Below are 12,273 nucleotides of genomic sequence, written 5' to 3'. Positions count from 1 at the left end.
TGGCATGACAATATTGCACACTATATACACATACTGTACTAAGTTACTATACCTTGAATGATTAAAATTACGTTCACTGTTCATAAAACCATGTGTAATCGATTCTGTAATTTTGTTTAAGCGAATGTCGTGCTTCGTGTACGATTTAATAGACGACCAAATACACGCATCGTGTCACTGTGTTGATTAGTTCGGAGAAAATCTTGACCAAGCTGCTGTGTGATTGACTTCATTACCCCTAATGCTTTGCTCTACTCCGCAGTGATGTGGGGCGTGGAGCTCGAGTGACTGTGTGCGTGCGTGCTTTCTCGTGTGCACGTGTAGGCCTGTGCGTGTGTCTATGCGTGCGTGTGTGCGTGCGTGCGCATAAGTGCGTGTGTTGTCGGTAGGAGGATCTGTCTCTCGGAGGCGCGCACCCGTGCGCCGAACGCAGCATCATTGAACGGAGGGCAGAAGGATGTGGATCCACTGGGCGTGCAAAAAGAAGATATGAGAGAAATATCCGCCTTTTTGTCTTGGACGCTGGGGGATTTTTCTGGCTACATGTATGGACACGTAGCGGGAATGGAGCGTCGAGCCACCTCGTGAGAGCTGATACCATTTATGCTAATTTCACAGACAGTCGGGCCAATTGAGACATTAGGATGGCATGTTCTCATTTGCACTGTTAAATCCAAGGCTATGTTAATTTATTTTCATTGAAGAAATGATCATGAAGTCATGCTGAATGTTTTATTAACGACAAGAAAACCAATGGTGACTCAAAACTAGTAGTCAGAAAGCCCCCCCCCCCCCCCCCCCGGTTTGTATTTAAATTTATTGTCATTGTGTGCTACCTAGAAGCCAGCCATGTCAAAGAATAAGAGCAGTGAGTCAGTTAAAGTGGTTGTTCGATGTCGACCTCTGAACCGAAAGGAGGAGTCCAACGGTCCTTCCGGGGAGATCGTGCAGATGGACCTCCGACTGGGACAGGTGATCCTCAGGAATCCTCGAGCGTCACACAGCGAACCGCAAAAAACGTTTACATTTGACGCAGTTTACGACGGCAATTCCAAACAACGAGATCTGTACGACGAGAGTGTTCGGCCTCTGATTGATTCTGTGCTAGCCGGTTTCAACGGTACCATATTTGCTTATGGACAGACCGGAACAGGGAAGACATACACCATGCAGGGGATGTGGTTGGACACGGAGAAACGGGGTGTGATACCCAACGCCTTTGACCACATCTTTACGCACATCTCACGCTCGCAGTCCGATAAACAATACCTGGTACGGGCGTCCTACCTCGAAATCTATCGTGAGGAGATCCGAGATCTTCTGGATCCCAGCCACGCCAGCGCCCGGGGACTGGAGCTTAGAGAGAGTCCGGAAACTGGAGTCTACGTCCCGGACCTCACCTCTTGCGTCTGCAAGAGTATCAAGGAGATCGAGGAGGTGATGAACGTGGGAAACCAAGCCAGGGCGGTTGCGGCCACCCACATGAACGAGTATTCCTCCAGGTCCCACGCCTTATTCCTGATCACCGTGGAGTGTGGCCAACCCGGTCCAGACGGGAGGAAGCACATCCGGGTCGGACGACTTAACCTGGTGGATCTGGCCGGCAGCGAGCGGCAGGCCAAGACAGGCGTCCAGGGGGAACGCCTGAAGGAAGCGGCGAAGATAAACCTTTCTCTCTCCGCGCTCGGGAACGTGATATCCGCACTCGCCGACGGGCGCAGCGGCCACGTGCCGTACCGGGACTCAAAGCTGACCCGCCTTTTGCAGGACTCATTGGGCGGTAATGCCAAAACCGTCATGGTCGCCACTTTAGGTCCTGCCCCCCAACACTACGACGAAACCCTCACCACTCTTCGCTACGCCAACCGAGCCAAGAACATCCAGAACCAGCCTCGAGTCAACGAGGACCCCAAAGACGCTCTCCTCCGAGAGTTTCAGAGGGAGATTGCTCGGCTCAGGGCCCAGCTCAACCACAGGAAGTGGAGGAACAAGCAGAAGAAGGAGCGGTCGGATGACCAGGCCTCAGATCCAGATGGGGATGAAGACGCCGAGTGTGAGGAAGAGGAGGAGGTGGAGAAGGACGCTGAGGACTACGTGAAGCGAGAAGAGCAGCGTCTGGAGAGGGAGAAGGAGGCCATCAGAGGGGATCGATCACTCTTGGCTGATGAGAAGCAGAGACTTCTTGGCGAGAAAGAGAGGATGATGGGGGATCTTCGGAAGGAGCAGGAAGCCACCGAGCAACTGACTGCCAAGTACAAGGTGAGGATCTCCCGACAGGAACTGTGTGGTCATACACACGACATTTAAATGTCAGCCACCTGCCAACCAGGAATCGGAACGTGCTCCATAGCTTTGTTTATTATTGCTCTGATTCATGCACATATTTTCCAGTCATTTGCTGTCAACAAGTCATTCATGTTGACAGATTGAGTAGAAGTACCAATAGTCGACAGATCGTATTATGATGTTTCATATACTCATGAATTCAATTGTTATCGGGGATCATGCGAAAAGAGCTCCTAATTTCCACACCCGCACCACTCCCCCAAGGAGTGATGTCGTATACATTTCTGTGTCAGGCCTCTATTATTCCTTCCCTTCTTCAAAAGCACTGCGCGCCCGATACTGCTGAAGTGTCTCAAATCTCCTGTAATCTCGCTGGACGGTGCAAGTTCTCGTGTTCGATGCTGACTGGGGTGGCTGCTGAGTGGTGTCAGCCACGGGAATCAGCAAAATTCTCCCTCGCCTCGAGGGAGAAGATGATTGAGGTCAAGTATTTCCTGTCCTTGCATCAGCGTCCCTTGAAACATGCTCGATCAAGGCTTTGCATGCTGATCCAAGCTTCCCCAAACTTGGAAGTTTTAGTCAACAGCGCTCCGGCTGATTGCAGTCAAGTTGTGCGACCCATCCTGCCCTAAATGGCTTCCAACATTTTTTTTTTTCAACGTGGCATTCCAGTTGCAATTGCGAAGTCATTTAGATTAATCAATAAATAACCAATTATAGATCAAATGAAGTCCCCATCTCTCTCAAAGCAGCAGCACGACACATTGATGAGCAAAATAGGCCAGGAGCATCCTTGTGAGGCTGCGTTGGCTCATTTGATGTTTCTGCGGGATGCCGTCAAATGGGCCGAGCGGCAACATGCGGGGCTCCGACTGTGTGCATCCGGCGCATGTATTCACAACCTCACCGGTTCATATCTGGTTCCCAACCTCTCGTTTCTTGTTAACGCCGTTTCAGTTCAGATGCAACACGTCAACGTGTCAAAGCCGTCTGCACAGAATCGTACAGCAGGCAAACAGACTTTTTGGGGGGTCTAGAAACAGCTATGGAGACAATACTGACGATGTCGTTAAAGTAGGTGACTCGCTTTCTGCACACTGCGTGACTGACTCGTGATCGGTTCCGGTTTCTTCAACTGGGATATATTTCATTTCTTTGTGTCACCGAAGTAGATCCGTATGGTAGAAGATGTGCGGATGGATGGTGGCTGTCAATTGTGAGAACGCGAAGCGTCCTCTGAAATAGCCTCAGGACTATTCTTGGAGTCACTTTTCTAGGTCAAAATCAGATCATCGTCCTTTGTCTTTGTCATTCTTGGGTTTCTTGTTCCTTTGTCGTGATGGCTGCGGGGCACCGGCCGCGTACATTTGTTGATCAGCCAAGAGGTGTAGAGCACACGGTGGACTTTGGCAGACATCCTTTCTATTGTGACTAACACCACCTTACGTCATGTTGTGCGAGGGTTGGCCCTATGACAAAACAGGATATATTTTCAGCATCACAAACACACACAACCTTTCTCTGTACCGGACCTCGACTTGGGTCCACGTGTACACAATATGGGCATTCTTTTAGGGGTAGATTGACTGTTTCCTGCTATGCTTTTTTTTATTTTCCACCTTCCTGTTTCATCAGTGAAGGAAAAGGCCTGTGAGTTGGTGCTTGTGTGTGTGTGTGTGCGCGTGTGTGTGTGCGTGGGTGTGTGTGTGTGTGTAAGTTGATGAACTCAAACATCCTGTCCCCGCTGTGTGTCTTTCAACGTCGAAGACCTCGCTGAAATATTGATGGAGTGCGTGTCTGTATGCGTACAATGTAATGAGTTTGGGAGTGCTGTAGAGCTAAATTGCGCCATTGACATGAGGCAGTGGGCGAATGTTGATGAGATTTTAGTCCTGATGTGTCTCCTTAAGTGCACCTCGACTGATGTCGCGTAGATTGCTTGACCTTTGTGATTTTCTCCTGTTTCCTGTCCTTACCTTTCAACATCAAACCTTGCTCTTTGTCTCCATCGTCTTTCGGTCTTTCTGTTTGCACACGCGATACCTGTTGTCGTCACGTTGTATTTATAGCTCAGTCGTTCCCCGCAGGCCTCGGCTTCACGGGGATTGGGCGCCCATTCAAAGGATCCAGCTGCTCAAGATGAAACTCTCTTCACTCTTCTTCACTTTCCCATCAGGAAAATTGATCCAGTCCAGGGAGAAAAAGAATGCAAGAGGACATCATTAGCACTGCGGCACGTTTGCAGTGCTTCAGATGGACTTAATAGGCGACTTAATATGAATATACTATTGGGCAAATTTGAATAATGTTAGCTTACATTGTATCTGATGGACTGTGCCTATTACAGAAAATCCCATGCTAGTCATTTAAAAATGCAGACATTTACAGTACTCATGAGAGAGAGGAACCCCCCCCCCCCCCCCTCCCGGAACATGAATCAGCCCATTAATGGAGCACAATGAACATGATTGAACGCAGAGGACAGCAGCACACACATCCACACGCACATCTTTTTTTTTTTATAGCTATAACATGATATAATAGCAAAGCAGCATTTTAATACATTCCAGAGCGCCTCTTCAACCGCAACTTTTAAAAGTCTGCACCCCTCAAACTGACCTCTTAAATTGTCAGGTCCTCTCCGGTGCATGTGTACCCCCCTGTTGGTTTTTAAATATTGTTTGTCCTCACAGAGATGGAAACAAGCACGCGCACATACAAACACAGAAGACAAAAGGCGGCCCCTGACAACAAAGAGGCTTTCTGTAAAAGCCCTTGACGCTTTCTCTCTGAAGGACTCCACTGTACCCGTTGCACAAGTCTTTTTGTGTTTTCTGTTTTCACATGTAATTACGTGAATGGCAGCACAGTGTGGCGTGTGCAAGTTCACAGAATGTATAGGCTGCTTACAATTTAAACACACACTTGATTGTTTCCCTTCAAGAATGTGGCCTCCCCATCTTTAGTGGCTCTTTTCAAAAAAAATTCCTCAATGTTTCTTACGCTATAGGAGCGGGTGTATTTAAAAAAAAAAAAAATCTTTCAAAATGACACAGAGAGAGTTGGGACATAATTTGCTCCATTACTAAGGACTGACTTTACGGTCCACATATCAGCCATGAGGCAAGATTAATGAGGTTTTTATTGATGCGCCCAGTTGATCGTGAATTCATCATGCTGGAGCACAGCTCAGCTTGGTTGCGGCTTAGTGTCAACGTGGGGCCGTTTGAGTTGCTCGCTTCCATCTGCCTCGTCAGTGCTGCATTGGGCTCCATCAGCTCCAACAAACATCATGTGAGCGGAGTGTAGGTCTATTTAACCAAATTTTTAGGAGCTTGCACATTGTTGTGACACATAGTGAGCTCATCCAAAAAAAAGATCAAATTATGCCATCTTCGGGCCATAGCTCATGTTGTTGAAACTGCATCCGTTGTGCTTTGTATGAAGTTAATGACTGCGGGCTCTTGTTTCTCTCTTCCAGGCAATGGAGAGCAAGCTGCTGGTCGGCGGGAAGAACATCATAGATCACACCAATGAGCAGCAGAAGATGCTGGAAGTGAAAAGGCAGGAAATTGCGGAGCAGGTCTGTGTCTTTGCAGAGTAGGCTGGATGGCTGCAGATTGTCACAGTTGTATTTCCACGAATGCTTCCAGTCGCGCAACGAGAGGGAGATGCAGCAGCAGATGATGGTCCAGGACGATGAGACGCTGGAGCTGAGGGAGACTTTTACTTCTCTGCAGCAGGAGGTCGAGGCCAAAACCAAGAAACTCAAGAAGGTACACGTTTCAAACATTGGAAACGGCGAGCACCCAGTGGCGCAGAAATTGCGGTGAAGGCTCCCTCGACCAACTCAGAACACTTGCAGAGAAGTTCACACCTAGATTCAGACCTATGGACAGTTTAAAATCTTCAGTTAACCTCCCATACATGGTCGTTGAGTGATTTCATTTCTGCGTCTCTCCTCCTAGTTGTACGCCAAGCTCCAGTGCATCAAAGCGGAGATCCAGGATGTCAATGACGAGCACGTGAGGAGTCGTCAGGAACTGGAGCAAACCCAGAACGAGCTCACTCGAGAGCTCAAATTCAAGTGAGGAAATAGCTCGCCTTGATCGTTGGAATTCCATGAGGAATATATTTCAATGATATGCCTGCCATTCTGACATAACTCCACTAGTGTCGTTCCAATGCGTCAAAACCGGGACCTGAATCTGGAAACACTTTCTCGTGTAGGTATTTAATCATCGAGAACTTCATCCCTCCAGAGGAGAAGAATAAGATCATGAGCAGAATGACTTTTGACCCCGAAGAGGATCAATGGAAGTTCCAGCCTCTGGTTCCCGCTGAGAGGTCAGTCAGTGTTTGGCACTGGATTGATTGACACTGCATGAAATGTGCACTACGAGCCGATCCTCAGTGATTTCTGTCCCTGCTTCCTCTCCTGTTCAGCAAACCCCTGCAGATGAAGAAAAGGCCAACATCTGCAGTAGGCTACAAAAGACCAATCAGCCAATATGCCAGGGTTGCCATAACGATGGGCGCTAATAACAGATTCAGGGTAAGTATACGATACACCACCCGAAACAACATAAATATAGATATTCCCTCCGCTGTAAATAAATCACCGCGAAAGCACAGACAATTAAAAATATGGTCTCAAATTTTAATTCGACCTGCATCGATCACTTAATAAGCAAAATAATTACTTCATTTGATCGTTTTAGTGTGCAGTTAAGTTTAGATTGCACCAAGTGTGTGTGTGTGTGTGTGTGTGTGTGTGTGTGTGTGTGTGTGTGTGTGTGTGTGTGTGTGTGTGCACGTTAAGGCTGAGAACATCATGTTTCTGGAGCTGGACATGAACCCTCCAAACACCGCCTCATTGGGTCGCTTCAAGGATGCAGAGCTGAACCAAAGCTCCTCTGTGGACAACTCTCCGACCAACGACAGAGGCGTTCACAAATCTCGATCCTGGTCAGTCAAACAGTCAAATATTACCTCTGCTTTAAGGTGTCACTTCACAGAAATCGCTCAAAAGAACTGGCAATCTCTGCCATCGGTATGTGAATGAATAATATGCACTTAAGCTCCTGTAATGCATTAGCCCTTAATGGAAATCTCCATTTTTACTCCTCAGCCCTTCCCTGGCGAGTGTCAACGGATTTACGTAATGCATCTAAATGGAATTATTCAGGATTAGCCACCCCCATCACTCTCTCAGCAGCCTGTAATCTCATTGTTCATGTATAGTCTACTTAACCTGCGATTCAGATTTTCAGTCATTTATTTGACATGCTGTTTAAAAAAAAAAACATTCCTTTTTTTTTCTTTTCCAGGTATCAAAGCCAAAAGTCTCTCACTTCTTCCTCTTCCAATGTTTCCCTTTCGACTTGCACCACTGCCACGCCAGCGTCGGCGCAGTGAAACGCCGAAGCTTTAGCAACGCGGGTTTTTAATTGTAATTCATTTTGCTGCAAAATACAGTGCTGGGACAAACAACAACACCTCTTGAGCAAGACAAAAAATAGTTGCAGGTGTCTGAAGGACCTCAAAGAGCTCATCAAAGGAAACAAGGTAAAATTTAGTTCAACAGGAGAGAGCAAAGAGTCGTAAATGCCGGTGCGGGTGTGCGTATGCTTGTGTGACACCAAAGTGGCTTCTATCCTGTATATGATATCAGTGTACATATTTCTTTAAGGGGTCAAATGAAATGTCCTGATGCATTCCCGTAAAGAAGTCACGTCCATGTGTCTTTTTTTTCTCTCACAGTGGGAAAATATTCACATGTTGTGTCATAGGTCAATTGAAAAAGTCGCTTATGTGTCAACGCGATGTGCGATGCAAGAGGATTTTGCACATTCATATTGCATTAGTTAAACGAAGGAGATTGGATTTTAAATGTCAGAGTGAATATTACGGTAAGTAAAACTATTTAGAGTCGAGTTTCATTCATCGTCAACTGTACATTAGTGATGCGTTTTTCATGTCCGCTGTTCATTTGTTCTATTTCATGCAACATTAAGAGTAAACTATTTAGATGATGGCGCTGACTTTACGGTAAAGGCAGGGCGAATGTGATTTAGAAAAAAAAATATGTGTCAATAAGTATGTCTTTGTTCATTGTCTCTGGATAAACCTTATCAGACATGTGTCGGTGAAGTCACTGTTCTGTGTCGGCCTCGTCAAATATTGTATGACCGTGAGAGTGCTGTGGGGACTGTGGGGGAGGTAGAAAGTGACATGCCGATGGAAAAAGGGGGTTGGGGGGGGGGGGGGGGGGATGGAAGCAGTGAGCCAAAGACAATCAGGAAGTGAGGAACGACTGTTGGAGGGGGTGGAATACGGAGCCAGTCTCCATGGTAACCTGCCAGTTGCGGAATGGATAGAGGAGTAGGGGGAGTGGTCTCATATCTTTCATGGTTGTAAAATAGCAAACGGCAGTAATGCTGAGCTCATCTGTCTGGGTAAAAAAATAAAATAAAAACACTGACACAAGCATTGTGTTGTCACATTTAATGTTTTTTTTTTTAACCCTGCTATAATCTAATGGAGCGATAGCCTGAAACGATTCCTTACAAATAGATTCAATGTATGAAATAACATATATTTTTCAATAATCTATTCATTTGTAAAGTTACTGATTTGTGAGCAGGCACTGTGGACACGGTGACAGTGTAAATGTGGTTGTGAATGGCTGTTCATCTCGAGATGTGCCCTGTGACTGACTGGCAACCATTTCAGGGTGCCGTCCGCCTTTTGTCTGAAGTTAACTGTGATCGGCTCCAGCAAAACTCCATTCAGGATAGGTGCCATTGAAAATGGATGGATGGATGGATATTTCTTTGCATTTCCTTCTATTTTGTTCTTTAACATACACACATCCACAATCCACAGACGCAGAAGGGAATCGAATTTCCCTCATGCGATGTGAGTCTTATCAGCAGATTGATTTACAGGCAAAGAAAAGGCCTCTTCCTCACCCCCTGCCTTGCAATTAAATATTTCATCACCGGTATGCAGCTTTAGGAGGACTGCAGGAGTGTATTTTGGAACCGCTTGCCAATGTGATTCTGCAATGAGCGCTGCACTAGATTTCAGACAAACTCAGGCGATGTTCTTACTCAAAATAAAAACTGTGGCTTATATGCTGTACTTTTCACAATTATTCAAATTGCATTTATTATTCATTCCATTTTGTAACGAAATATTTCGACATGCATATAAATCTCTATGAAAACAATATATGGTGCTTGATGTAGTGTCACAGGGGCACTGAGACCGGCTGGTCCAAGGTCGGAAGAGTCCCAGGGTCTTGTGAATACAGTATTGGCTCTATGCTGCACTCTGGTGTAGAAAAGAAATACATGCCTGCAGCTCCCCCAAAGCTTTCCATCATCTTTCAGATGCAGGTTCAATCAAGGGGGGGGGGGGGGTTGTACTTGCACTATCAATACAATTTGAAGCTAAATTCCCATGGAAACGGACAGCCGATAATCATCGTATAAATAATATAATTAAATTGAATGAAAGAAAGCTTTATTATATGCATTTATTTTTCATCAATTATCGTCAATGTATGCTCGGTTATAAATCATTCGAAGTGCTTCCTGTGCCAAGAAGCTGAGTCAAGTAATCCCACAGAGAAGCTTGATAGAAAGCAAGAGGAAATTCACACCTGAAGTCCTCGACGGGACTCGCAAAGGTTACGTTCGTTTTCTTCATCCACATCAAGAAGTTAGTCAGGTTTGAATCGCAGTGGAACCGGTTCAGATTTAAGTTGAGGGCGCTGAGCGAGCGGAAGAGGGCCGGGTCGGGGGATGCTATGAAGTTGTTGGCCAGGTTGAGGAATTTAAGGCTTTTGGGAAACGCATCTGGCCGGAGATAAGTCAAAGCGTTGGATGAGAGGTCCAAGTCAAGGAGTGAGGGGAGACTTTTGAAGATGCCTTTCGGAAGAGAGCGCAAGTTGTTGGAGCTCAAGATCAAACTGAGCAAATGATGAAGACCCTCGAACAGATGGAGACATTTGCCTTGAGACCAAAGTGACTGCAAGTTACTGCTGTGGAGATCGAACACCTTCACGTTGCTCTGCTTCTTTTCGGAAACTTGTGTATTGACTGCGCACCACTTGATGGGGTTCCCTCCGAAGAAAAGATGCTGGAGTTTTTTCAGCTTGGTCAAAAAAATGTACGCACCCTGCAGGTTTTCTACCCTGTTGTTCCGAAAGTCCAAATATGTGACGTTGGGGGCAACCGCTGTGATGGTGTCCACTGCTGCAAAGGTCAATTTGTTGTCGTTCAAACTGAGAGAACTTAAACTCGGCAGTGCGCTGGGGAAGCCAAACTCTTTGAGAGAGTTTCCGGTGAGATTTAATACTTCCAGATGAAAAAGTCCACGGAATGCTTGATAGCCCAAAACACCGATGTGATTGCAAGAGAGGTCCAGCACTTTTAAGTTCTTTAGATGAGCAAAGCTATGAGCGCGGATGTCCCCGAGCAAATTATTCAACAGGTCGAGCTTTTTTAAATGTTCCAGACCTTCAAAAGCATTTTTGTGTATTTGATTGAGTCGGTTTTTAGAGAGGTCGATCACTTGAATTTCTGACAACGGCTCGAATACTCCATCTTGTAACGCAAATATCCTGTTTTCCGACAGATCCAACATGCTGACGGAGCTGCTCCCGAGGCCCTCAAAAGTGCTTCCGTCCACATCCAGGAGATTGCTGAATGAAAACCCTGGACCGATGTGTCCTGACAGCTTGAGGTGAGCGATCCGAGTACCCTCGATAGCTTTGAAAAATAGCTTGAAGTTGCCGATACTGAGGCCATTATGGGATAAGTCAAGTGTCCCAAAAGATATTCCTTTGAAAGGGTTCCCGCAAGCATGCGGATCAAAGCTTTCATCAAACATCGCCTGAAGGTCGTTGGAGTCTAAATTCACGGATTCTAATTGCTTTCCCCGGAAGGCGGCCAGATCGGCCTCGCATATTTTGTTGACGCGATTCAGTTTCAGATTCAAACGTCTCAGATGAGTCATATTGGAAAAGAACATTGAAGGCTGGAGTCTCTTGATCCGGTTGCCAAATAAGTCAAGTGCCTCCAACGCCGAAAGCGGCTCCAGATAGTTTTCCTTCAGGATGGAATCATTCAGGGAACAGTAATCCAGGTGGAGACTCTGCAAAGTGGACAATCCCGAAAAGGCCCGCGGCTCGAGTTGAAGCATCGTATTGAAACCCAGCACCAACTTCCTGAGGTGTCTTTGCCTGCTGAACGCATGGTTTCGGATAACTAGCGTGGAATACTGAAGACCCAAGTCCAGCTCTTGCAACATCTCCAGGCCGGACAACGAGGTGGCGTTAATCTCACCGATGTGGTTCATCTCCAAATACAAGTGGGTGATGTTGAGAGGGAGAGAGGGGATCCAGCGCAGCTTCTTCAAGGCGCAATTGGCTACCGAGCCTTTTATGGAGCAGGACGAGAGGCAGCCTGGCACCTGTCGGTTTCAAATGGATTGAGTCAAGCCATGGCAATGGCCAATCGATTTTTATTCCATACGCATTCATTCAAACGTACAGCCATCTATTTTCCAGACCGCTGCAGCTACGTTGGAATTAGATTTTCCTACCGTTTGGAGGACAACATTGACGACCACTGCGAAGGCAAATATCCTCATCATGTTGATTCTGAGGTGAAGCTCCTGTCTAAGTCGCTGTGTATCCGCAAAGTGAACATCAGAGTCTGATCGCTGTGCTTTTATCTCGCTTGTGATGGACATTGGATTTGCCCACCAACGTAAACATGACTCACAACTGGATGTTCCCTTTTATTTACGGAGCCCGGGTTTGCAACACGAGGGAAAGATCAATTCTTGCTGTCCTTTTTCTGGGTTGTTCCGGAAAATGCTTGGTGTCCCAAATGGCAATTATTTTGGGAAATTCATTTTTGTTCAGTCCCAAGTTGTTGTCACTTATTTACATTACCGATGTTCCAATTAATA

At 46.4% G+C, this 12,273-nt stretch overlaps 2 protein-coding genes across 3 annotated transcripts; one reads left to right on the top strand and one right to left on the bottom strand.

Annotated features, from left to right (window-relative positions):
* Positions 1 to 56: 56 nt before the first annotated feature.
* On the top strand, positions 57 to 11,040 carry kif3ca (kinesin family member 3Ca). 2 transcript variants are annotated; one of them, XR_015097730.1, is made up of 9 exons: positions 57 to 2,259; positions 5,768 to 5,869; positions 5,940 to 6,062; positions 6,255 to 6,373; positions 6,517 to 6,633; positions 6,733 to 6,841; positions 7,109 to 7,254; positions 7,617 to 7,854; positions 10,933 to 11,040. XR_015097730.1 is itself a non-coding variant. In XM_086101106.1 (8 exons), exons 1-8 carry the CDS (start codon positions 850 to 852, stop codon positions 7,702 to 7,704), a joined length of 2,214 nt encoding a protein of 737 aa, XP_085957232.1. In that variant the 5' UTR covers positions 57 to 849; the 3' UTR covers positions 7,705 to 8,778. The 2 variants fall into 2 exon arrangements, 1 of the variants encoding a protein (XP_085957232.1); XM_086101106.1 differs by lacking the exon at positions 10,933 to 11,040 and having other exon boundaries at positions 7,617 to 8,778.
* Positions 8,779 to 12,169, bottom strand: LOC147187501 (toll-like receptor 5). Its single transcript, XM_086101108.1, has 2 exons — positions 11,902 to 12,169; positions 8,779 to 11,769 (listed from the first exon to the last, which is right to left on the bottom strand). The coding sequence occupies exons 1-2, from the start codon at positions 12,049 to 12,051 to the stop codon at positions 9,865 to 9,867; spliced, it is 2,055 nt and encodes a 684-aa protein (XP_085957234.1). The 5' UTR covers positions 12,052 to 12,169; the 3' UTR covers positions 8,779 to 9,864.
* Between the last annotated feature and the right edge of the window lie 104 nt (positions 12,170 to 12,273).

Source organism: Hippocampus guttulatus, chromosome 20 (assembly GCF_054856545.1).
Source record: "Hippocampus guttulatus isolate MCC_2025c chromosome 20, RoL_Hgut_1.0, whole genome shotgun sequence".
NCBI lineage: Eukaryota > Metazoa > Chordata > Actinopteri > Syngnathiformes > Syngnathidae > Hippocampus > Hippocampus guttulatus.
The sequence above is the reverse complement of the archived record's forward strand: the minus strand, read 5'-3'. Positions and strand labels throughout refer to the sequence as shown.